At 42.0% G+C, this 24,251-nt stretch overlaps 2 protein-coding genes across 4 annotated transcripts in view; one reads left to right on the top strand and one right to left on the bottom strand.

Moving 5' to 3' along the window:
* The window catches only part of LOC136573650 (kelch-like protein 23), a 33,860-nt gene extending 30,378 nt beyond the window's left edge, over positions 1-3,482 (top strand). Inside the window, exon 3 of the mRNA XM_066574912.1 lies at positions 1,363-3,482. Within this exon, the coding sequence (XP_066431009.1) occupies positions 1,363-1,681 (319 nt within the window). The 3' untranslated portion in view covers positions 1,682-3,482. The remainder of the gene's footprint in view (positions 1-1,362) is intronic.
* Positions 3,483-19,794: 16,312 nt separating this feature from the next.
* Positions 19,795-24,251, bottom strand: part of LOC136573073 (ceramide synthase 4-like) — a 91,652-nt gene continuing 87,195 nt past the window's right edge. For all 3 annotated transcript variants that reach the window (XM_066574227.1, XM_066574228.1, XM_066574229.1), the window contains 2 exons: positions 23,374-23,530; positions 19,795-22,368 (listed from right to left, as the gene is read on the bottom strand). In XM_066574227.1, coding sequence (XP_066430324.1) covers positions 22,189-22,368; positions 23,374-23,530 — 337 coding nt within the window. In that variant the 3' untranslated portion in view covers positions 19,795-22,188. The remainder of the gene's footprint in view (positions 22,369-23,373; positions 23,531-24,251) is intronic.

The following is a 24,251-nucleotide window of genomic DNA, read 5'->3' as shown; positions in this document are numbered from 1 at the left end:
ATGCAGCAGAGGAATTGTTCAATTCTCTACCGCAGCTGTCACACATGTCAGCTGCGGTAGAGGATTCTGCTGCCGGCAATTGATTTCAGGGAAGGGCTTTAAATATAAGCCATTCCCTGAAAATCAAGTAGAAGTGGTTTAAAAAAGAAAAAAAATAGATACTCACCTCCCTTCAGCTGCCGGGACTCAGCCGTGTCTTCTCCTGCTGTCCCCTGCACTGTGGTGCTGATCTATTAGCAGGCGGGGATTTAAAATACCCGCCTACTGAAAGAGCTGAATGTGATTGGCTGAGGTGCTCAGCTAATCACAGGCAGCTCTCCCCGAATGAATGACGGGGGTGTCAGCATCCTATTGCTCTCAATGCAGCAGCCCCGTTAAAATCAATGGGAGAGCTTCACGATCCTCTGCCACAGCTGTAGCAGGGGATTCTTTACTCCCCATGGGGAGTTCCCTTGTCACTGAACACTGTGACTGTGCTGTCACAATGTTCAGTGATGAGGGGACCCCCAGCGTGAATTTGTGAAGCAAGCTCGTAACCCGAGTTTTTGCTCTTAAGTCAGAGCAAAAATTTGGGACAAAACCTGCTCCCAAGGCATGAGCATTCTTTAGGTCCTAAATAGGAAAATTAAGGGGTCACAACCCAAAAATGTAATGCTAAGTGCAAAAGAATTGGCGCCCCTGTGTAATGTACCAAATCTAATTCTCTAATTTCCCGATGTTGTACAAACTTGGCACAACCATTCTTTAGGTCCTAAATAGGAAAAGTAAAGGGGTCACAACTTGATTATTCAATGCTAGGTTCAAAAGTATTGGCACCCTATGTAATGTAACTTCCCAGTGTCATACAAACATGAAATTTGGCTCAATCATTCTTTAGATCCTAAATAGGAAAAGTGCAGGGGTCAAAACATTATTAACAAAATCAACGGTAAGATAAAAATCTACTAATAATAAATCAATAAAACAGTGCCATTTCAGTCATATATGTAGCCGCCTTCTGCCATTCTTTCAACCAACTTCATGAGTTAGCCAACTTAGATACTTTCCCAAGGCACTTGAAGAAGTTCCCATATATATGCTATGCTAGTTTGCTGCTTTTCCTTCACTCTTCAGTCCAATTAACCTTAAACCATCTCTATTGGCTTTAGCTCAGGTAACTGTAAAAGCCATGTAAAATAATATAGTACTTAATTAGTACTTAACCTAAAGGTGTGTTTGGGCTTGATTGTCCTGCTGAAAGCAGTTTATATCCAAAATTGTACTGGTTTATGTCAAATATGCCATGATCTTGCATGGAAGTAAAGCATATATATAAAACTGGTAGTAAGCATGAAATTAATATATATATATTTATTTTTGTAGGTATGATCTGTGTGCTACTGTGCTTCATGGAATGCTATATACCATTGGTGGGAAGGCTCTATGCTTCAACTTTTGCACTGAGATGTGGTCAGTAATTGAAGAAGAATGCATCAACCGCAAGTTCTTTATGGGATGTTGTTCTGCAAATGGACGGATTTATTTACTTGGACAGAGAAGAGCTAGTATAACTCATGATATTCCCAACTTTATCTTGTTTGATCCATATCTGGATATTTGTCAGGTAACAGATGTGAAGCTCCCCTGTTCGTTGCCCATAAGAGGCTGTGTAAGCATGAGATGCTGCGATGTTTGGCCTTAAAGGCGAAATCCAGTCAAGATAATCTTCTGTCATCGAAACATGGGAGAGGATCATATGTGTAAAGTCTGGGATGTTGGACCACCACTGATATATAGAATAAAATGCCTTATGTACCACCCAAACCCCTGTGGTATTGCTCAGACACTTCTAATATTGAAAATCTGTAAAATATTGTGTCAGATTTCCAGCAACAGAAATTGCTGAACGGTCCCACAGGGGCTTTAGAGCTCATGCAATGTAGCTACCAGTGGTGGATCCATACACATTGGACTTAAGTTACAGCATACCTGAGTTTTCAAAACATTTTCAAATGCAGCCCAGGTCTACATTGGCCGCTGCTTTGCTGCAGTTTGCTTACTTTGCTCTCAGCTGGGGCTCTATCACTTCAGTTTTCTATCTAGGTTTTCCTATTTTTCTGCTGCCCTGCTGTTTGCAATCCACTAACAGACAGGGTGAGTGGTAAGGCAGCCATTCTGCTGGTACCATACTGGCAGGGACTTCCTCTCTCACACTTCTGTCAGGATCAAGGCAACATCTGAGGTACTCCGGCCTTCAACCTTTAACCCCCACCAATTGGAATGTGGACTTTGCTGTGGGGTTCTCAGGCCATTATTCAGGAAGTGACCCTAGTAATGGGTCAGCTGACACTACTTTAGGCTTAGGAGTGTTGCCTGAGGCTATGAACAAGACAACAGTCAAGGCAGGCAGCACGATGAACATGCCAGAGGTCGAGTCAAGGAGAACAAGTTCAGCATGGTAAAGTAGGCAAAAGATCAGGGCAGGCAGCGGGCAGAAGCATAGTCAGTATAACAAGGCAGGACCAGGAGCAGAAACAAGAATGTAGCCAAGGATAGCCAAATGTCAGGGAATCAAATAACACCCTAACAGCACCTTAAGCAAGATCAAAATGACCACAACACTCAGACACCCTTCACGGGTAAAGGATGCCTGAAATAGCCAGGTATGGCAGCTAATTGGCAGAGGAGCAAAATATAGGCACACACTGGTCTTTTAAAAGCATGGCCTTCTGAATCGTCGTCACAGACAAAACAGATGCTGGAGTAGGGTATCTTCTACAGATGGGAGCTGAGTGTGGTGCAGGAGAGGTAAGTCGGCAGCCATGGCTGCACACTGTAATAACTTTTCATGCTGCCTTGCATAGCCGTGCACTAATCAGCTGTAAGGCACCATTTGAATGCCCGTCCTGCTGTTGCATGTGGTATTTAGCAGTGTCCTCATTTCCCTGTTACTGGAGAAACCAAATGCCGAACAACAGGGAGTGAATTATAAAGGTGCTAAAAGGGGGAACCCTAATGGTAGGTACTCAATTTTAATAGTAAAACAAAAAATATTTAATGCAAGTTTATTACAAGAATGATGATACACACATAGGCTATTAGGGGAGTATAAATTCTGTGAAAAGTTAGGGTCCATTTAATGAAAATGGACGATATCAACCGAAACGAAAGCTGGTGGGATCTGGTCAGGGAGTCAGCTGTGTTTCAATTTTCAGTCTGATACTTGGACAAAAGATCTTTTTCTTGCAAAAGATCTTATTTCCACGATTAGTCTTTCCTTAAAAGAATATTCTTAAAGTAATCATTCATCCATCATCTTGTATATTCCTTGCCTCATCCAACATTTATGTTCCATCTCAACAATTGTAATAGCCAATATGGACTAAGATGTGTATGGCTGCATCTGTTTAACAGTCATCTACTAGACAATTATTTGTTTAATGTTCGTTTAACAATCTACTTACCTCTACCTACCTTCTACCAATGGGATTATCTCACATGTATCTATGACCTATCAGATGATAATTCTGATTGGATTACATCTTTAAATTCAACAATCATGTACCAATAATTCAATTTCCAAGGGAAAAAATATAAAGTACACTTTGTGTAGCAGTAATATCTTGTTCTGCCTCACTAAATCACAGATTAGTCCATGTTCAGTTTTAGAGATGAGCGAGCATACTCGCTAAGGGCAATTACTCGATCGAGCATTGCCCTTAGCGAGTACCTGCCCGCTCGGAAGAAAAGATTCGTCTGCCGGCGGCGGGCAGGGAGCTGCGGGGGGAGAGCAGGGAGGAATGGAGGGGAAATCTCTCTATCCATCTCTCCCCCCCGCTCACCACCGCAACTCACCTGTCACCCGCATCGGCAGCCGAACCTTTTCTTCCAAACGGGGAGATACTCGCTAAGGACAATGCTCGCTCGAGCAATTGTCCTTAGCGAGTATGCTTGCTCATCTCTATTCAGTTTATTTTTGCCTTTAAATGGATTATAGACTCTTCTATGGGCCGAAGATATGTGATCAGTTACTAAAATGAGATATCATTCTATATCCGCCTCACAAATGTTCAATTTAGCAGACTAAAAACATTTTAAACTTTGAGCTTAATCTCAAAGAATTATAACTTTGTAAGGTATGATATATTTTTTTCTGAAAAGGTACAAGTTTACATTTAATAGGAATTATATTAAAGGGATTGTTAGTTTGCTGGGTAATTTTTTTAAAGTATAGTTGTAAATGTGTTAAATTCACTGAAGCAGCGGTACTTGCTAATCCTCTCCCCAGCAATCCAGTGCTGCAGCCCTGCGGTCCTATCGGTGCTTGTTTAGGAACAGAAAGTACTGGATCACTACAGCCAATCAGAGGCAGCAGAGGTCAGGTGACGTTCACCTGGCATCACCACTTAGATACTGAGATATCAAAACCGTAACTGGCTCAGTGTATTAGCTTAAGGTGTGACTCCCTCCATCTTTCATTTATGATCGTTTTCTTCACTGATCAGCCTTCAAGTATTTTCCCACCAATCTCAGGGTTTTCTAGTTCTCGTGCCCATCTTTGAAAGAGAGAGGGGTAATCTTAATCCACATGATTTTTTTTCTAATGTGAAAGTATAAAGTGGAGATGGAGTTCTTCTTAGAAGGGTATTGTATGAAAACGTCAAGTGCATTGGTGGCATGTTCCTTTGCTACAATAATAAGCCTATCTTTTAAACCCCCCCCGAAGCTGCCCATAGGGAAGAAAGTGGGAGGTAAGGTTTTTCCGTAAGGTTTTCTATGTGGCAATCGTATCTTTAGACCGAAGAGATCCCCTGGCTACTAACGGGAGTTTAGAAAGCTTGTGTGTAGTAAAGCGTTTAAATTCCAAGGGCGGAGAAGATTGGCTTCCAAATTATGGTTTGAGAAATACGTAGTATGTTAGGCTGAATGAAGACAATGTTGCCCTGCAACCAGTCCAATGAGTGACGGAGAAGGCAAGCTAAATTAAAATCTGGAAAATTTATTCCGCCACTATCCTTGGGGAGCATAAGTTTATTTAGGGAAATGTGCGGGTATTTGTTCCTCCATATAAAAGCATTAAAAGCTGACTGAATTTTTCGCACAACCTCTTGTTTTAACAGTAATATAATAGTTTGCAGTGGGTAAAGAAGTCTTGGGAAACTAAGCATTTGAATAAGGTTACATCTTTCTACAGGAGACAAGGGGAGATCGTCCCATTTAAGGAATTCTGATAACATTTTGGTAACCAATGGAGGATAATTAAGGTTGCAAATAGATTCAGGGGTTCTTCCTATGTGTATGCTCAAATATTTAATGGATGTGGTTACCAGTTTAACAGGGATTTTTGTAAGGTCAAGACTACGAAGTGTTTTGAATCCTGAGTGCCTCCCAAAGGTTTCTAGAAGGGAAAATATTTTTGAAAGGTCTTGCTCTGGTCAAGCCATAATCCCAATTTTGATAGCCTCTCTGGGTATTCCAGTCCTCCCATTCAATTTATTAATTTAGTTGCCCTTCTTTGAGCCCCCTCAAGCACTACAACATCTTTCATGAGTACCGGTGTCCAGAACTGTACACAGTATTCCATGTGAGGCCTGACAAGTGCACTCCAGGACTTTATTTGCTTTTGCAGCAGCCGACTGGCATTGATTGCTCCAGTTAAATCTACAGTCAACTAGTACCCCCAGGTCTTTTTCCATATCACTTTTCCCTAGCAGTACCCCATTTAGTGTGTATTGGTGACATCCGTTCCTCCTGCCCATGTGCATGACCTTACATTTTTCTACCCAAGCCCCAGCTTATCTACATTTGCATTCTTTGTCCTCCTCTGTATTAATTATCTTGTATAATTTTGTATTCATCATGCCCATCCCTTCTTTCCTCCAACATCTGATGTTAGGGAATAGTTGGGACACCCTCTTACACATTAGATGGTCTGCTGTCTACAGTGATATTGTTGGCTTTGGCGTAACTTGAAGCTACTGGGCCCCATTGCAAAATCTTTACCAGGGCCCCCAACTATAATTATTTATTCATAATACTGTGCTTCCTATATAGAGCAGAGAGGCATTATGGACCCCCTTAGGCTCCTCGGCCCAGATGCAGCCGCATCCTCTGAATCCCCTATAGTTACGCCCCTGCCAACACTCATCTAATGTGTAAGTCTTCACTGACGTGATATAGCATTAATCCAGGCCTTCTAGATGTATTCCCCAATCTAGCACTAACCCAGGCCTTCTAGATGTATCCCCAATCCCAACAACAAAGCTTCTACCTATTAAACCTGCACTGTATGAAGATGTTTCTTCTCCTGGAATTGTCAACACAATAATGAAGATCTGTGAAGACCTGTGAAGTAGAAGTCGCGAGGAGAGAAATCTTTTTGGCACATATTTGAACCCAAGTGGAAACAAATATATGCTTACACTTTGGATGATATAGTTAAATAAATCTATTTGAGAACTAAAGTCTCTAATACATTTGTCTGATCTTCTTGTTTGTGAAAAAATCACCATGATAAAAGTGAAGCTTCTGAAAATGAAACGTTTCTGAGCAAATTTTCATACTTAGTAAAACTGAGCAACAAGAGTCATGTAACATACCAGGGCCAGTCAAGATGCGTGGTACACTTAACACAACAGGAAATAATAACATTACTGGGAATAACATACTACTGGGAAGTACAGAAAATACCAAAATTGCACCCTAATTACTGAAGTTGCACCTTAGGCTTCCTGTTCTTCCCAAGCATTGCCCTTTCCACTCTTTCAAATACAGTATTTTTCGAATTATAAAATCACACCTGACTAAGATGCACCCCAGGTTTAGGCAACTAAAAGTAGGAAAAAATATTTCACACTAATTCTGTCTAAGGGTGCCTACCCACTTGCGTTGCCGATTTTCGCGCGTGAAAAACGCGGCGTTTTCCGCGCCATTTTCGCACGTTTTTGCGCGTTAATTTCGGAGCACAACATGAGGCGCTGCATTTTTGCAGCCCTCCATTGACAATCATGGGTGCATTAAGAGAAAAATAAGGAGACAAATGCAACTGACAGTTCCTATGTGAAAAAACCCCATGAAACGGAAAAAAAACCCCAGATGGACAAGAAAACATTCTATACTAATTGCTCTTGAGAAAAAACGCAAAACGCATTTTAGCATCGCAGGAAAAAAAAACGCAAGTGGGTAGGCACCCTAAGGAAGTAACTTTGGTGGTCTCAGGTAGTGTCTCCTTTCTTCATATTCTAGGATAAGTGAGGAGTTAATAGCTAACAGTCCACTCCTGTTAAAACTAACGTCCTCATCTTTTGACCATTGACATAAATTGTAAAGGTGAAAGTGTCAGGGTAATATTCTAAGTATAGCACCAATCAGGCCCACCCCACTTGCCCCGCTGCCGGCGGTAAGAAGAGACACCACACGGAGGTCTGGTATAGTTTCTCACACGGGACATGGCTCTGCTTTATTACAGATTACATGAGATCTTATACCCTTTGTCTCATCACCAGGAATTGGGTGATGGGCTCATAACCATATATGGGAAGTCCGGATTTCCGGCCTGAGACAGTGAAAATTATATACATAGTTGAATGAACAGTCGTTATCTTAATACTGGCGCCTCCGGGAAAACAGCCAAGTACGCGTCCTTCGTCCGATTCTTCTTTGCTGTGTTTTAAGATACATTTTGTTCAAGATACATTTTGTCTTCGCCTTGCAAGGCCTTTGGCATATCTGGTATAAGGCGACGTATTAAGTTTTTTTCATAGAGTTAGTACAAATGAGAATAAAGTTAGTATGCATAAAAAGAAAGGCACATAACTATACCTATGTAAATGTATATATTCCAGTGTTTTCCTTTCTACCTACAAGGGTATATATATATATATATATATATATATATATATATATACACATATATCCTTCTCAAACCCCCCTAAAAAGCTTAATATGGAGATCAAGTACCAGACCTTGCACTCTTCCTCGGTCGTCTCTCCTTGCGTCAGGGTTTCTCCACTGCCCGTAAGTCCCTACTCCTAAAGGGGGGGATCCCTACCTCACCTCAGAAGGAGGCCATGGATTCCCTGGGCTTATTTCCGGGCATCCATACCCTCTATCTGTACGAGTTAACACCCCGCAGGGTGTGCCCTCGCCGGAACCTAAGGTCTTCTGCACTATCCCTAGGCAAATGGAAATTCCACTGACAGTCCCTCTTATGAGACCGGGGCAGACACAGTACTAGTACATTTCTCCATTCTTCTGGTAACATATCTGGTTGGCATTATCGGAACTGGCTCTTCATCTTTTTCAAACAAGGGAAATTTTGGTCACATTATCCAGTCCCTTACTCATACTCTTTTTGATCAAAGGGATAATACACATACAGGAAGTTACATACCCCACCTCTTTCTGCTAAAATCATATCCACGGCCACTCTATTTTGGAACGCCATGGATGCAGTGGGCCCTAACTGGTCAGCTAACCCTTTCAAAGCATCTCTGGTGTAGTTTACAAACCTCTGCTGATTGTAATAGATATAATTCATCCAATCTACATTATTATTAACAGTGACAATAGCAAATAAGGAATCAAAACCTGCTTTAACCTGATCTCTAGAATTAAATTCATCTGGCACCCCCCTTGGCACTCCTATTGCATATATGTGTACATGTGGATCAAAGTTACCACCTGGAGCGTCAACTTCTCTCTTAGCACGATGCGGTGTTGGATTGTCACCCTCAGTGTAGTCTTCATATTGCACATTTCATTGTATTAATTTGTTCTGAAACAGGGGGCTAGTGTACAGTAGTCAAAGGTGTGTGTTAGAGGAATTGTACCACATTATAGCATATAAAGGACATACAGGATCATGAGTTTTTGCAGTGCGAAGTGTGGATCCAAGTGGGCTTTCCTTCTAGCTTGACTGCAGTTGGGGTGGTGAGCAACATCTGGTAGGGACATTCAAACAGGGTTTCTCTCTCAAACTTTTTTCACATAGACCCTGTCACCTGGTTTTAGATTGTGACACTCATCTGTAGGACCTGGGAGAAAAGCAGAGACTGCAGAATGCATTATTGACAATTCCTTGGAGAAACCTATGACAAAATTAACAAGAAAATCATTCCCCAAACTCAGCTACTGTGGCATGTATCCTCCGAAGAAAAAGAAAAACTAATAGAAGACACTCAATTCAAAATTTGCCCATTTCTTCATTGCCTTTTGTATCTACTTTCCCCCTACTCCGCGGATGGTAGGGTGTGTGAAAAGCCTGGAATATACCCAAAACAGACATGATGTATTGCATTATTTCACCTGTGAAGTGTGTACCTTTGTTTGACTCAATTACTTCCGGTGCCCCATATCTGCAGATTACCTCATTCATGAGCTTCTGTACGGTTACCTGCTTGTTTACTTTGGTAACAGAGTAGGTCTCCAACCTGAAAAGACATCAACAACAACAAGCACATATTCATGCTTCCCAACAAGTGGGAGCTGAGTGTAGCCAATTTGCAATCCCTGAAATGGGTAGAGTGGTCTAGGCAAGTGTGATATGGCAAATTTACTTCTGCCCTGTTGCTTACGGCAAAGATCATGCAAAATTGGACAAATGATGCAGCAGCTACAGAAAACCCAGGAGCCACCCGTCCTCATTCAAGCGTCGACATCATTACTGCTTTGAGAGGTGCGTCTTTCCGTGCGTCAGCTGGGCCATCATGGGGCACAGGGACCGTGGTAGGCAAGTGCTGTTGACTGTTCACCATACGCCGTCCCTTTTTAGTCCATTTGTCTTTTTCTTCCTTGCTGGCTTGTAACTGCAAAGTCTTTAGCATATCAAAGTCCAAAGTTATTATCAAAGTCCAAGTTTATATCAAAGTCCAAGTTTTTGTCAAAGTCCAAAGTTATTGTTAAATTCTTCTTTTCTTCTTTCTTCCACGGCTTGAGGGCCACTGCCTTTGCTGTGTGGCCTGTGATGGCGTTGCCTCTTGCTTCTCCGGTGTAAGAATTGGTGTGAGCTTTCCACCTTGTCAGGTAGAAGTAGGGTCTCCATGAGACTGCACCGCTGCAACATTTTTAATTGGCTGTCCTGCTGAGGTAAAAAACTGTCTGGCCTTCCATGTTGGGCCGTAATCATGAGCTGTGCCAAATGCATACCGGGAGTCAGTGTAAATGTTTGCCGTCTTACCTTTCGCCACTCTCCACGCCTCAGTGAGGGCATTCCATTCCGCTTCTTGTTCTGCGTGACCACTGCGTGACCACTGCATATCCAGTGTGGAGTCGTCAATCACCCTGGGTACCATCTATAAAAAACAACTCAAAATATGCATTGTTAACAAGGGCTTTCAGTAACTTTTTTTTAAAACTTAAATTTTCTTGTTGCATCAATGCTAGACAATCATGCTGATATTTTATTTCAAATAGATCAGAACCTTGTTGCAAAAAATGTAAAAAATTTAAAAATGGCTTGCAAAAAATTTAAAAATGGCTGACTTGCAATACCTAGATCACCTATGCCTTCTCCTCCCCCCCTTTGAACCCGGGTACGCAATTGGAAGAATAGTAGCCGAGTTCAAGGTAGTACAACATTGTAAAAAGATTTGATGGATGCAGATAAGGCCTGTAAGATGTTAGCACCAATAGCAGAGACATGAGTTACACCGGGGCAGAATAATCTACAAACACCTATTATTATTTGAAATGTGATATTCCTTTAAGCAAATTCATTATTAGTCTGTTCCTGCCTGCAATGTCTTATCAAATTTGAGACAGGAGAAAAAACAAAACAAAAACTTTTACTAGCTGTTCAAGATCCTCACCCCCTCCCTTGGACAAGAGGGATGAAACATTACTACGTACTATTACATCATCTAGCTCCACCCCTTCGATATTGGCTCCTTGCGTCTTTCTTCACAGCTCATTTCAGCTTAACAGTCTACACGTCCACATCTCAACCAAGCAAAGTCCCATGCATGGGGAGGACTTTTATCCCCAGTCATTACCTGCATCACACATTCCACACAGCGCGAACATGGGTCACTAACTCTCATCCATCCATGCGCTCAAGTCTGCTCCGTCACCCCCTATTGAAGGTGTACCAGTACATACAGATGCACAGACAAAAAGTTTGACAAACAAACATACATCAGTTGAAAAACATTGAGGTGAGTGCTATTATGTTATAAAGTACATGATTCTATTGAGATGAGATTGTGAATGAGCGCTATCTTTGACAAATTATGTGAAAAAAAATTTGCTGAGTGACTGAGACATTCTATCTTTCTTATCTACTTAAGCTATTATATGCTGTATTAAACGCTGAAGTGTTTTAGAATCTGTGGGTATTTTTCAGCCCCCCTTGTCTTTCTTTCTCTGTATTTGACCCTGAGCTGAGAGTGAAGTCTGAAAGCCCCCACCTTTGTGAAGACCAACTGTTATCTCTCTGAATATGAAACACAGACTGAATTGTTTTAGTTTAACTATTGCCTGCATTTGAACTCATAATTAACACATATGCTGGGACCTTGCAACATTCATTTTCAACCCCTGTATAAGTAAAAATATACCTTAGAAATTGCTATATTTCCTGCCTACTAAGACAGTATAATTAATTAAATTCATTTCGATTCATTTTAAGCAAGCAGAGACATTCTCCAGGGTCAGCACTTCATTCTCTCTCGCTGTTATCTTCCGACCTTGAAAACTAAACACAAGCTCGCAGCTACATGTCAACAAAACCTTCTCTTCTAAAAGCGAGCTCAGTTAACTATTTGCACATACAGTATATACATATATACACACATATATCCACCTAGTATGGATTATACATATTATACACCTTTCCCTCTCTCTTTGCCAACAAATCACATGCATTGTAACTTTCTTCTCGACTTTGCTTGTTCCCCTTATTTCTCTCCCCTACCTAACTGCCAATATAACCTTCAATAGACACTCTCCTGACGCCCTCTTGATCACTTACTGTACTTTTCAACATTTCACTTACGGATACTTTCTTAAACAAATAATGTGTACATACCTAACTTTCTCTGACTGTCTCTCTCTCTCCTTCTCCTCCAGCACTTTCTAGCAAACCTTGATCTTCCAAGGCGCCTCTTGGTCCTAAAGACCTCCTCCCAGACACCATTTTTGTAATATACCGTGCGGGTCGATGTCACACATTTTCATAGGTTTTCTTACAGTCTACAGATTGGAACTCGTCTCTCCTCCACCAATTGATCCGCACGGCGGCGGCCCATAAGGGGCTCTGTCTTCTTTAATAAGGTCTTACGCATATTAGAACAACAATGATAATAATAACACGCTCCATAGAATGCATCCCTCTTAATTTTCAAATTGTCAGCCCCTTATATACCGGCAAAACAACCGAGGGTCCCTTCTCCTATGAAGCCTGTCTCACAAAATGCATCCCTCTTAATTTTCAAATTGTTAGCCCCTTATATACTGGAAAAATAACCGAGGGTCCCTTCTCTTGTGAGACTAAATGAAAAGAAAGAGAAAAAAAAACTTCTGCAGATACAACAAACAACCTTCACTATTGCTAAAACACTACGGACTTCAAAGTACAAATAAACTACAGACTAGTTTCTGGGTGACCCATTGGTGCGCATATCACGGTCAGTGGTCCATGACAGCAAACCCGGAGCCCACACGAGTTACCGTGTAGAACTCTTAACCCAACCCGTCCGGTCACAAACCACAGATAGTCAGTCCCGCTGCAAGACTCTCAGCGTAAAACACAACATAAATATATGCTGGTCTTACCTGGAGTTCTGTGAGTTGATCAGGCTCGGTTTGCAGCAGGACGGCTTCTCCGCGGCGTGGATCCGGGTGGAATGCGTTGTAGGCTCTGGCTTTGTCGCCCCACAGTTGGTTGCGCCATTGTCAGGGTAATATTCTAAGTATAGCACCAATCAGGCCCACCCCACTTGCCCCGCTGCCGGCGGTAAGAAGAGACACCACACGGAGGTCTGGTATAGTTTCTCACACGGGACATGGCTCTGCTTTATTACAGATTACATGAGATCTTATACCCTTTGTCTCATCACCAGGAATTGGGTGATGGGCTCATAACCATATATGGGAAGTCCGGATTTCCGGCCTGAGACAGTGAAAATTATATACATAGTTGAATGAACAGTCGTTATCTTAATACTGGCGCCTCCGGGAAAACAGCCAAGTACGCGTCCTTCGTCCGATTCTTCTTTGCTGTGTTTTAAGATACATTTTGTTCAAGATACATTTTGTCTTCGCCTTGCAAGGCCTTTGGCATATCTGGTATAAGGCGACGTATTAAGTTTTTTTCATAGAGTTAGTACAAATGAGAATAAAGTTAGTATACATAAAAAGAAAGGCACATAACTATACCTATGTAAATGTATATATTCCAGTGTTTTCCTTTCTACCTACAAGGGTATATATATATATATATATATATATATATATATATATATATATATATATATATATATATATACATATATCCTTCTCAAAAGTACAGCAAGGTAAAGTCCCCTGGTTCAAGCACCAAGTCATGACTGACTTTTACTTGGCAGACTGTTTTTGCAGGGTGGCTGTCCATTGTCTTCCCTAGTCATCTTTTACCTCCCAAGCTGGAAGGATGGAAGTCTGAGTCAACCTTGGGCCGGCTACCTGAGCCACATGGGGATTGCACCCGCAACCTTCAGGTTCTGAGTTAGAGTTTAGCACTGCATTTCTGCTGCATTAACACTCTGTGTTTTATTGCGTTCCTTTTATTTTACACGAGGAATTACATAAAAGTGCTTCTGTAAATGACCCATTAGGCTAACTTTACATGGGCGAGCGCGATATGGGGCCGTGAATCACGGCCCCATATCTTGCTCACCAACATGTGAATTCCCCATGGTTGTGAGGCCTTTTTATGTCAAAACAGCCTAGCTGTACTTCAATGGGAGACCTCGCATCGCATGTACCTAGCACATGGTGCGATGCTGGCACTGGCCCCATTAAAAATAATGGGTGCTGCGATGCAAGAGCAAGCAGAGATAGAACATGTCGCAATTTGTTTCCTGCATCATATCGAGGTGCAATGCAGAAAACCGTTGCTCATGTGTATGACCCCATTCAAAAGAAGGGGGTTCATATTTGCACAAGATTTGCGTGGCTTGCAACTCACAAATCTCATTTGATTTTCTCACCTGTGTGAAGGCTGCCTAACTCGTACTTGTTCTACTTTTTTTGTGATGGGAGCTTAATTTTTTAAGAAGAACTTGAACAAAAGCCTTGTGTGCATTTCAGATTGAGAATATATCAGTTGAGGGCATCACGTATAAAAAAATATTCCTTTAATGAGTTTGTAATGATATTTCTCTAATGAGGAATTTTTATAAGAAATAGAGCCATATCAGACCTTGGAGAAACAACCTAATAAGAATCTAAACCAGTGGTTTCCCATTTAGTGTGCAACTTTACATCTTTTAGTGTTAAACCTCATTTGCATTTTTCTGTCCCCAACTTATTCAGATCTTCTTGCAACTGCCTTGTGTTTTCTCTTAATTTATTTACATAGTTTTATATCATCTGCAAATATTGAGATTTTACTGCTTAATCCTTCTACCAGGTCATTAATAAATATATTAAAAAGAATAGGGCCCAGTACTGCCCTCTGTGGTACCCCACTAGTAACAGTGAGCCCTCCTTTACTGCCTCCTGTGGTATCCCACTAGTAACGATGACCCAACCAGAGCATGTACCATTAATAACCACCCTCTGCTTTCTGTCACTGACCAGTTACTTACCCACATTCTCACCCAGACCAAGCATTCTCATTTTATATACCAATCTTTTATGTGGCACTATATCAAATGCTTTGGAAAAGTCCAGATACACAAGATCCAATGACTCTTCCCAGTCTAGTCTAGAACTTAACATCTCATAGAATCTGATCAGATTGGTTTAACAGGAGCAATCTCTCATAAATCCATGTTGATATGGAGTTATACAGCTATTTTTCTTGAGGTACTCCAGGATAGCATCTCTTAGGAACCCTTCAAACATTTTACCCACAATAGAAGTAAGACTTACTGGCCTGTATTTTCCAGCTTCACTTTTGACCCCTTTTTGAATATTGGTCCAAGATTGGCTATTTGCCATTCCAATGGAACAGAGCTCATCACTATTGAGTTCTTAAATATAAGAAATAAAGGTCTGTCTGTCACATTACTTAATTTCTTTGAAATATGTCATCGCGACCCAATGATTTGCCAATTTTAATATTTTTAAGACCAGTCTTCAATTCTTCCTGGGTTAGACCGATGACATATAGTGGAGAGTTTACTTTATCACTCTGCATCTCATCTGACATTTCATTTTCCTCTGTGAATACACTGGAGAAAAAGCTATTTAATAAATGTTTTCTCCACATCACCCTCTACAATTTTTCCTACATTATTTATTAAAGGGGCCGACACTTTCAGTATTAGTCTTTTTACTTTTTATATTGTTAAGGCTGTATCTGCACGGGCGACAGCAATATTGCTGCTACAAAGCTGCCTTACATTCTATTGCACTGGCAACTCATGTCTTCATAGCCCATGGAGGAGTCAGTATAAATGGATGACAGTATGTTGTTGTTAGCCGTTTAGTCATTCATGACCCTCGGTGACCCTAAATGCGAACTTCCTCTGTGTTTTTCAGGTTTTGCACTGCTTCTGTTGTGGTAGTTCTTGGATTGCTGCCTTACTGATAATCTGGTACAGGTTTTGTAGGTGGTTCTCTATTCTGGCTCCGGTGGGTGTGGTATTAAGTGAGACATGTTTGGTCGCACCTGTGGGTAATTGTCAGGGCTATTTTGCCTGGCCTGATGCTGAGCTGAATTGCTGTTGAATCTTCAGTCTTCACTCAAGCTTGGTCCTGGATCTCTAATTTAACTGCTCAAAGCCAAGTCTGTGATTGTTTTTAATTTCTATATTGATTCTTATGTTATTCCCCAGTCCCACATAGAGTTAACTAAGGTCTGAGGTACGAGGCCAGGTGCGTACTTGTCAGAATGAATTGCCTGCATTTAGGCAGGTCCTGTCCCTGTGTTTGTTTAGATAAAGGATAGAGTTCCAGTGTTTTGGTTTACTATTGTTTTGACATGGTTTGTGTGCATTTGTGCGAGATCTGCGGGTTACGGATCCAGCATGTCCTGGGTGGACGTGACAGCTTTTTCAAGTTGTCTGATATCCATGGCAGTATCAGCTTTGACAGTATCAAGCCATCATGTCCTTTGGGGGCCAGGTAGTCTTTTTTCCCTGATCTGTTCAAGCATTATAGATTTTTCTAGCGACTCTGCTCGCATTACATGGCCAAAATACGTGAGCCTGAGTTTGGCCGTCTTCCCCTTCAGTGATAGAATGGGCATTATATGTTTCAGGACTTCTGTTTGTTTTTCTTGCTGTCCGGGGTATGCACAGCAGCTTTTGCCGGCACCACAGGTCGAATGCATCAATCCTTCTTCTATCTGCTTTTTTTGCAGTCCAGCTTTCACATCCATATATGGCTATGAGGAAGCGATGGTTCACACAATTCTGCATTTAGGCCGGCTTCACACGGCCGTGACGGGTTCCGCCAGCCCGTCACGGCACCCCCCAGAGACCCCAATACTTACCTCCGGATCTGGCGTCCTACGTCCCGAATGACGCTTCGGCGCGCATGCGCAATAGAGCGCGTGACGCGCTGGCCGCGTCATATGACACGCCCACAGCGTCACATGACGCGGCTGGTGGTAGGCGGTTTCACGCTATCTTCCGCTGTGCTACAGCGGAAGATAGCGTGACGGACGGATTCCATTGACTGCAATGGAAGCTGTCTGCGCGTACACCCGCGGCAAATAGAGCATGCCGTGGGTGAGGTCGGGTGATTTTACGGTGCGGAATTCCACACTGTAAGCATTGTGCTGTTAGGTTCAATAGAACCTAATAGCTGCAGGCAACCGTCCGTGGGAAGGAGCCCTTAGTTGATATGCCAATATCCCTACTTTTCCAGATTTTGTCAATGTTTAGCATTGCACTTTACCCCAATGCTATCCAAGGTTTTATCTCTGGCATAGATTGTCCACCCTGGTCAATTTTCAAATGAAGGAAGATGAAGTCTTGCACGCATTCTATGGCCATGTTGTCGAATTTTGATTTGAATCAGGCAATTTTTTGTAGTTCTCATAGTTTTTGCTTTCTTTAAATTCAGATCACAGAACCATTTTTTCAATTTCAGTTTTAATCTTACATATCAGCTGGTTCAGACCAGCTTCTGTTTCTGCAAGCAGAGTTATATCATCTGCATAACTGAGATTGTTGATGTTTCTGCTACCTATTCTCACCCAGGTTTCCAATTCGTCCAGGTCCATTTTCTGCATGATCACTTCTGCATTTTCTTATCGGCTTGAGAAAGACCGTAAAAGGTCGAAACGATGCCTGTTTTAAAAGGATGAAACAATAAAGTTCTTGTTCTTAAATACTTTGGAAGCACCTGTTATGCTGCTATCTCTCCTGTACATATTTAGGTTAAAAAAGAAGGGTGAGAAGATGCAGCCGTTTTGGACACCTTTGCTGATCCCAAACCAATCTGTGTTCTCACAGCGGCCTTTTGATTGATATAAAGTGATTTTATCAGCGTGACTAGATGTGCCGATACACCCAGCTCTTGTAGGGTGTGCCATAGCTTGTCATGGTCGATGCAATCAAAGGCCTTGATGTAGTCGATGAAGCACATGTAGATATTATTTTGGTATTCTCTAGCTTTTTTCATGGTCGTGCGCATGTTTGCAATATGGTTGCGGGTGCCGTGCCATCGCTGGAATCCTGCCTGTGCATCAGGGAGTGCCACTTCGACTACTGATCTCAGGCTTTTCTGTATAATTTTGAGAAGGATCTTGCTTGCAAGCAAAATGAGGGCTATTGTTCAGTAGTTGGAGCAATTTTGGGAGTCGCCTTTCTTTGGTAGAGGGACGAAGACAAATATTTTCCAGTCCTGTGGCCATTGTGTGGATACCCATACTGTATGGCACAGCACCGTTATGGTTTCCACTGGTACTGGCAGCAATAGCTCTGATGGTATGTTATCTATGCCTGGAGCTTTATTTTTGGCTAGTTGTTTCATTGCCATAACCATTTCTGTCTCCATAATGGAGGGCTCCTAGTCCACATGCTCCACCTCATGCAATGGTCCAGGTATGTGGTTGCAGGCATATAGTTCCTCTGTGTATTCCCTACACCTATCCTTAATACTCTGTTGGTCAGTGAGTTGCTTCCAATTTTTTCAATGAAAGGTTTTTGGGCCATCTTGACCTGTAGGAATAGGCTTTGGATGTGGCCTTTAATTGCTTCTGCTTCTAGTGGTCTGCAACGCTCATTCCAGTCGAATTTATTGTCTTTCCTTGCCGCTTGCTGAAAATCGGCTAGTCCATTTCCTTGTCTTTCCTTTTAGTTGCCAAACTTTCTCTTTATTGCTGGCCACCTTTGCTACTCTTGTTTTATTGGATATTCTAAGGGTTTGCTCGGAAAAACCAATAGCATCGTTTTTCCTGCTTCTTATAGGTGAATGCACAGTTCCCGTAACTGTGGACTGTATATCGTGCCATAGTTCCTCTGGATGCTTTTTTGACGTGTCAAGCATTTCAAATCTGTTTGCTACCTCAATAGTGTATGATTGGGGAATTTTTAGGGGTGCTGAATTTTCTCAATGAAGCACCTTTCTTAATGCTACAGAATTTAGTGTTGATTTTAGCTGCAAGGAGTTCATGATCAGTGCCGCAGTCGGTACCAGGAAAGAGTTTTATTGCAACGACTGAACTTTGCTAATGATGATTAGAGGATGTAGTCAATCTGATTTCGATGGAGGCCATTGTTGGATGTCGACGTGTACAGTCGGCGTTTGGGTTACATAAACCATGTGTGTTTGTTATCATGAGCCGATTTTCTTGGGAGAATGATCACTAGGTGATCACCAGCTTCATTTCTTTCAACAAGGCCGAATCTTCCTGTGGTAGTTGTTTCTGGCTGGCTGCCAACTTTGGAATTAAAGTTGCCCATAATGTAAATGATGTACTTCTTTGGCACTTCGTTTAGAGTTTTCTGGACGTTAGCATAAAAATTTTCAATGGTTTCCTCCTCAGCATCTCTCATTGGGGCATAGACCAGTAAGATTGAGATGTTCACTGGCTTACCACGTATCCGGATAGCAATGATATGGTCGCTGATTGTTCTAAAACTTTCTACTGCCGCTGAGGTCTGCTCATTTGTAATAAAGGCTATGTACTAATCTGTCATTATCCCCTGCAGTGTACTTACTTTAAAGTAAAATCATTTAAAAGTATAAACAGATGACAATAACTACATATGATAGTACTAGAGAAGATAAAATATGCCTTTGCTCTCGTTTCACTGGACTAAGTCCGCCTGCACTTGGGAGGAAATGCCGCGGCGGGATTTCCGCCACTGAAAGCCTGCATAGGAGTGCATAACAATACGCACTCCTATGCAGACGGCCCCGGTTTGGCCGCGCGAAATCTCTCGCGGCAAACAAACCGCGGCATGTCACTCACCCGGCCGCCGGCTCCAGTCTGCGCATGTGCCGGCTGCCCGGCAGCCGGCACACGAAAGAGCCGGGGCCACCGGGCGCGGGTAAGTACGCGCTCCTCCCTGCAGGCGCTGGGGTCGGGTCCCGCGGCGAGAATCCTCGCTGCCGGATCCGGCCCGCTTGTCTGCAGGCGGCCTTAGAAGGGTTAGTGAGGATATTTAAGGTAATAAATATTTATTTGTGATGCATCTATATAATGCAACACTGTAATGTATTTAGGTTCAAAATATTTTTATTAGAAGGTTTTTTTCCAAAACATTACAGTAATATACATGATCTCAATTATGTTGCAAGAGTGTTTACTTAATTACCATGAGCTCAATAGGGCCTCTATCGGCTTTACCGAAAAAGAGACCTAGAAAAAGAAATAGAAATATACACAAAATTATAATGGATAACAGTATGCAAAGACACAAGACATAACCAGGGGACACAAAACCAGATGGGGGGGTCGAATCATAGGGAGGGTGGGGAGGGGAAGGGTAGCTGGGGAGCTATCAAGATCATAAGAGAGAACAACATCCACACCGAGCCGTTCTCACCCTCTCTCAAGCCGAGGCTTACAGCAGACCAGAGTCTACCCAGGGATTGAATCTCTCCGAGGACCGGAAAGAGTACCAGATCTGCCAAGTATTATAAAACTTCTCATGGGCGTTGTCCCCCCCCCCCCAGTTCGTCAAAGTTCAGAGCATCATTAAGTTCCTCTGCCCACATAGTCCTTGAAGCAGGATGCTAGAAATCATCGACTCGTATCAGGGCCGCATGCTGATTTTCTCAGTGGGCGGTACTGATAGCATTCTTTCAGCTGGTATCCCACTGGGACTTCCCAGCAGGATACCAGCTGAAAGCTCCGAGAACAAAGCAGCGGTCAGTGCTCCTGCTGTTTCTCGGAGCTATCAGCTTAGCGGGCACACCGCTGATATCTGCAAAACAAAGTGCTGTTCTCGGCACTAACAGTGGTGTCCCTCTCTGCCTGCATTTAACTCTTTAAGTAGCTAATTAGCTACTTAAGAGTTATTCAAAGATGATCGCTCAAAAAACTGTCGTTTGAGTGATTATCTTTCAGTCTAAATGCACCTTAAAAGGGGATTTAAATTGGTTTATTCTGACTTTTATAGATAAGAATATTGGTAGCTATCTTTGCATAGTCCTATGAGGTCACGTATTTTTATACTGACTTCTTTTATTGACACGATTTATTTAAACATTTAACCATTTTATGTTATTTACTACTTATATATTTTTGTATTAATGTTTTTTTTAGAGATATTTATTTAGAAGGAGAAAGAGAAGTGTTTAGACCACAAATAATAATTACGGTAATAATGATATAAGGATATGAATTTGAAACATGTAGTGGAAGCTCTGGAATCAATATAGGTTATATAACCAAAAAGCAGTTTTCAGCGACTTCTATTAGGATCTGTGCCTGATTGCACTCCATCCTAGGCCAAAATTTGACAGTGATCGCTTCATCTGAACCGCAGGCATTTGGCATCTGTGGAGTTGGCGGTAGCCTGAGGATTATCGATTAGAAGTATATAATGTTGTGTGCTCACAACTGACCTCAGTGGGCAGAATAGGATTCTTCATTATATTATTTATCCACGGGAATCTTCACAAGTGAAGTTACATATGAACGCTCATACAGCGCTTACTTACAAATACTGATGGAAACACCAACCAAAATACTGCTATGTGGAAGTGGTCTTAGAATTCTACAAATAATTGTATTACTTTGACTTAGATTTATGTGTTGTTCATATGCTGTACAAGGTCTTACACAGCCAAAGAAACCAGCTATCAGTGTAAAGACTATTGCTTATAACATGAAGTGGTGCATCAGACTGCGTATATGTACAGTATATGTACAGTGCATATTTCCAACATATAGTAGTATAGGTTAATACATTGTCATGTACTTCTGGTAATTGTTCTTCAATATTAACAACATAAAAAAATAGTTAAATAACTATACATTCCTCCCTCAAAGCAGACACATATATATATAGAAAGATTTTTCAATCTCACAGTGAAGCCAATCAGGTTCCAGTGTCTAAAATACACATATTCTAAGGCATCTTTTAGAAGAATGGAACAGTAATAAAAGAAGATTCTGTTTCAGGTATTACATTAATGAATATCTCATTTGTACATTATCAAAGGAAGGTATTATTTATGAATGTGAAAAAAAACTGCTGGAATTTCCCATCAAGGCATTATACGATTCAATGCAGAAAATAGCTTGAAAAAAGTTTTAAAAGCAGTGATTTACTCCTACATACAGTATACAGCTATGTAAAGTTAGCAATATTTGGTTGCCCTATGCGGTGCAGGATACATGCCTATCCTAAAGAGCATAATTCACTAAAGTTTAGCATCATGTACCTGTAAGCCCTGCAGGTTAGGAAATATTAGAACTCGGGCATGTATGTACATCACCCAACTATATAAATTATTAACTACCTACAACATGCTGCTCTGCAATGTGCAGGACTATGTAATATTTATGTTATCTGCCAAGCAGTTAGGCCAGAATGCCTGAAGAGTAATTTCAATGGAATAGTAGTGACATTTTTGGTTGCTCTCCACCAGCAGTTGGAGTTAGTTAGTCTTCAAGTGTCCGTTATGTATATTGGCCACACCACTATCTACAGTTTTTCGAGAAACACTGTTATTGTTGCTGGTCAAGTAGCCAGTCCGGGTCTCTGTCTCCAATGCTCTATTGTTGTCTTGTCCACTCTCCTCGCTCTCTTCCACATCACTGCGAACATCGTTACCAACCTGAAATGATACATTTTTAATGGGAAAGAAGTAAGAAAAGAGTAAGTAAAAAGCTGAGTTACAAAGTCTTTGACAATAAGGCTGTACAGAACTGTGCACTTTCTAAAAGCGTCTTAGCTTGTTTTAATGGGGCTGGATACATGCAGCCTAGAGGCATTTTTACCTCTTGTTCGGATGGCTCAATGTCAGGGAACTGGGGTCCGGGTACTGGAAGTCCCTGAAACTGCCCGCAACCCCTGTCTCTACCTACTTGCCACCCTGGGCTAACCCCCAGGGCGACAACTGGGCGACAGTCCCTAGACTCTCTAGGGATAAGGGGCGAGGAGTCAGACTACAAACAAAAACACAGAGACAAACAAACACAGAGGCTCATCAAGTAATCTGGGTCGGCAACAGGAGGGTACGCAGTACAAAGGGTCAGGCGAAGTCGGGGTCCAAGCAAGTAAGTCAAATCCAAGGAACGCGAGTGCAGCAGAAGACCTAACAAACACTGGCAAAGGTCTGAAGGAACTGAGCAGTTTAAATGCTGTCAGAACTCCCACCCCAGCAGCTCATTGGGGCGGGGAGCCTGACAGCAGCAGGACCCAGACATTAAGCAGAGAGTCCAGAGGAGAGACCCAGACCTCAAGTAGCGAGTGCAGAGCAGAGAGCAGACACCCAGCAATGAGTGCAGAGCAAGCGCACCCAGGTGTCATAGCAACGGAGTGTTAACCCGCCGTGTCCCCAGCAACCTGGCTAACTAGGCGTACGCCCCCTGCGCATGGGAGCGCGTGCCCGGAGCCGGCGTACCAGGGGAGGCCACCAAGACTGGGGCTCCTCTGCGCCGCACCCCTGCAGCTGTGTTTTTATAAGGCAATTCAGTTTAAAATGATAGGCACACACATCCATTGCTTTATGAATGCAGATACTATTGCATAATTAATCCCACAAGTAGTTACATCAGAATGCTCATACAGCTTGAAATTGACACAATGTTCATAGAGCATGAAGTAATAATACTCTTACCGTGCCAGTAAATGTGAATCGGTATATCATTTGGAGAATCATGTACGCCCAAAAAATATGAAGTACTTGTAGTGTCATTAGAAGAGCATTGAAGAAATAATATCCAAAGAAGGGCTGGAATCTTATCATGGAAGAATAATATGTGCTATAGATGATCCTAAACAACAGAAAGTCAGGCATTTAGCAGGATGGTTAGAACACTTGATCAGTAACGCTGACCAACATATTGGAATGTTGCTTTTCATCATGAATACTGTTACAGATTTGACTGAACATTCATTTGTAATGAATGTCTTCACAGTTACAGACAAGCGCTGACCTGTCGTACATGTGCTTCAGTCATACGCCGGTGTCTGCAGGAGCTCTGGCCACAACCCCTGCTGTTATAGTCTGTTTTCATCCATATGTGGTTTAAATATTATTTTGAAATCCTAAATTTTACTCTTTGCTGTGTCAGTCTCGCTATCAGTTATTGACTAAAGGCCCTTTTACATGGAACAAATATTCCCTTTTCGTTCGTCATTCATTTTGTGCAGGCATAGAAATCCTCGTTGGCTCCTTCATTAATCAGTTAGTTTAAATACCGATCGGTCGGTCATTCTCAGTTACTGATGTAGTGAATGAGAACGACTGAATGATTTCTCGTTTGAATGAGCCAACGATGTATCTGCCTGTATAAACAGGCTGTCCAAGCGAACTTTAACATTCTCATTTAATCGATAGATCACTTGGTGTAACGGACCCTTACTGAAAAAGGTCAAATATTCATGCCCTCATCTTCTTACTATACACGAAGGCCAATAGATGGAACAGCCTTATCATTTCTAGTTAAAGTACAGTTTGCTCGCTTACAATGCTACTTATGCCTCCGGCTCTTG

This window comes from Eleutherodactylus coqui, chromosome 7 (genome assembly GCF_035609145.1).
Source record: "Eleutherodactylus coqui strain aEleCoq1 chromosome 7, aEleCoq1.hap1, whole genome shotgun sequence".
NCBI lineage: Eukaryota > Metazoa > Chordata > Amphibia > Anura > Eleutherodactylidae > Eleutherodactylus > Eleutherodactylus coqui.
Note: the sequence above shows the minus strand (reverse complement) of the source record. Positions and strands in the feature narration are given on the sequence as shown.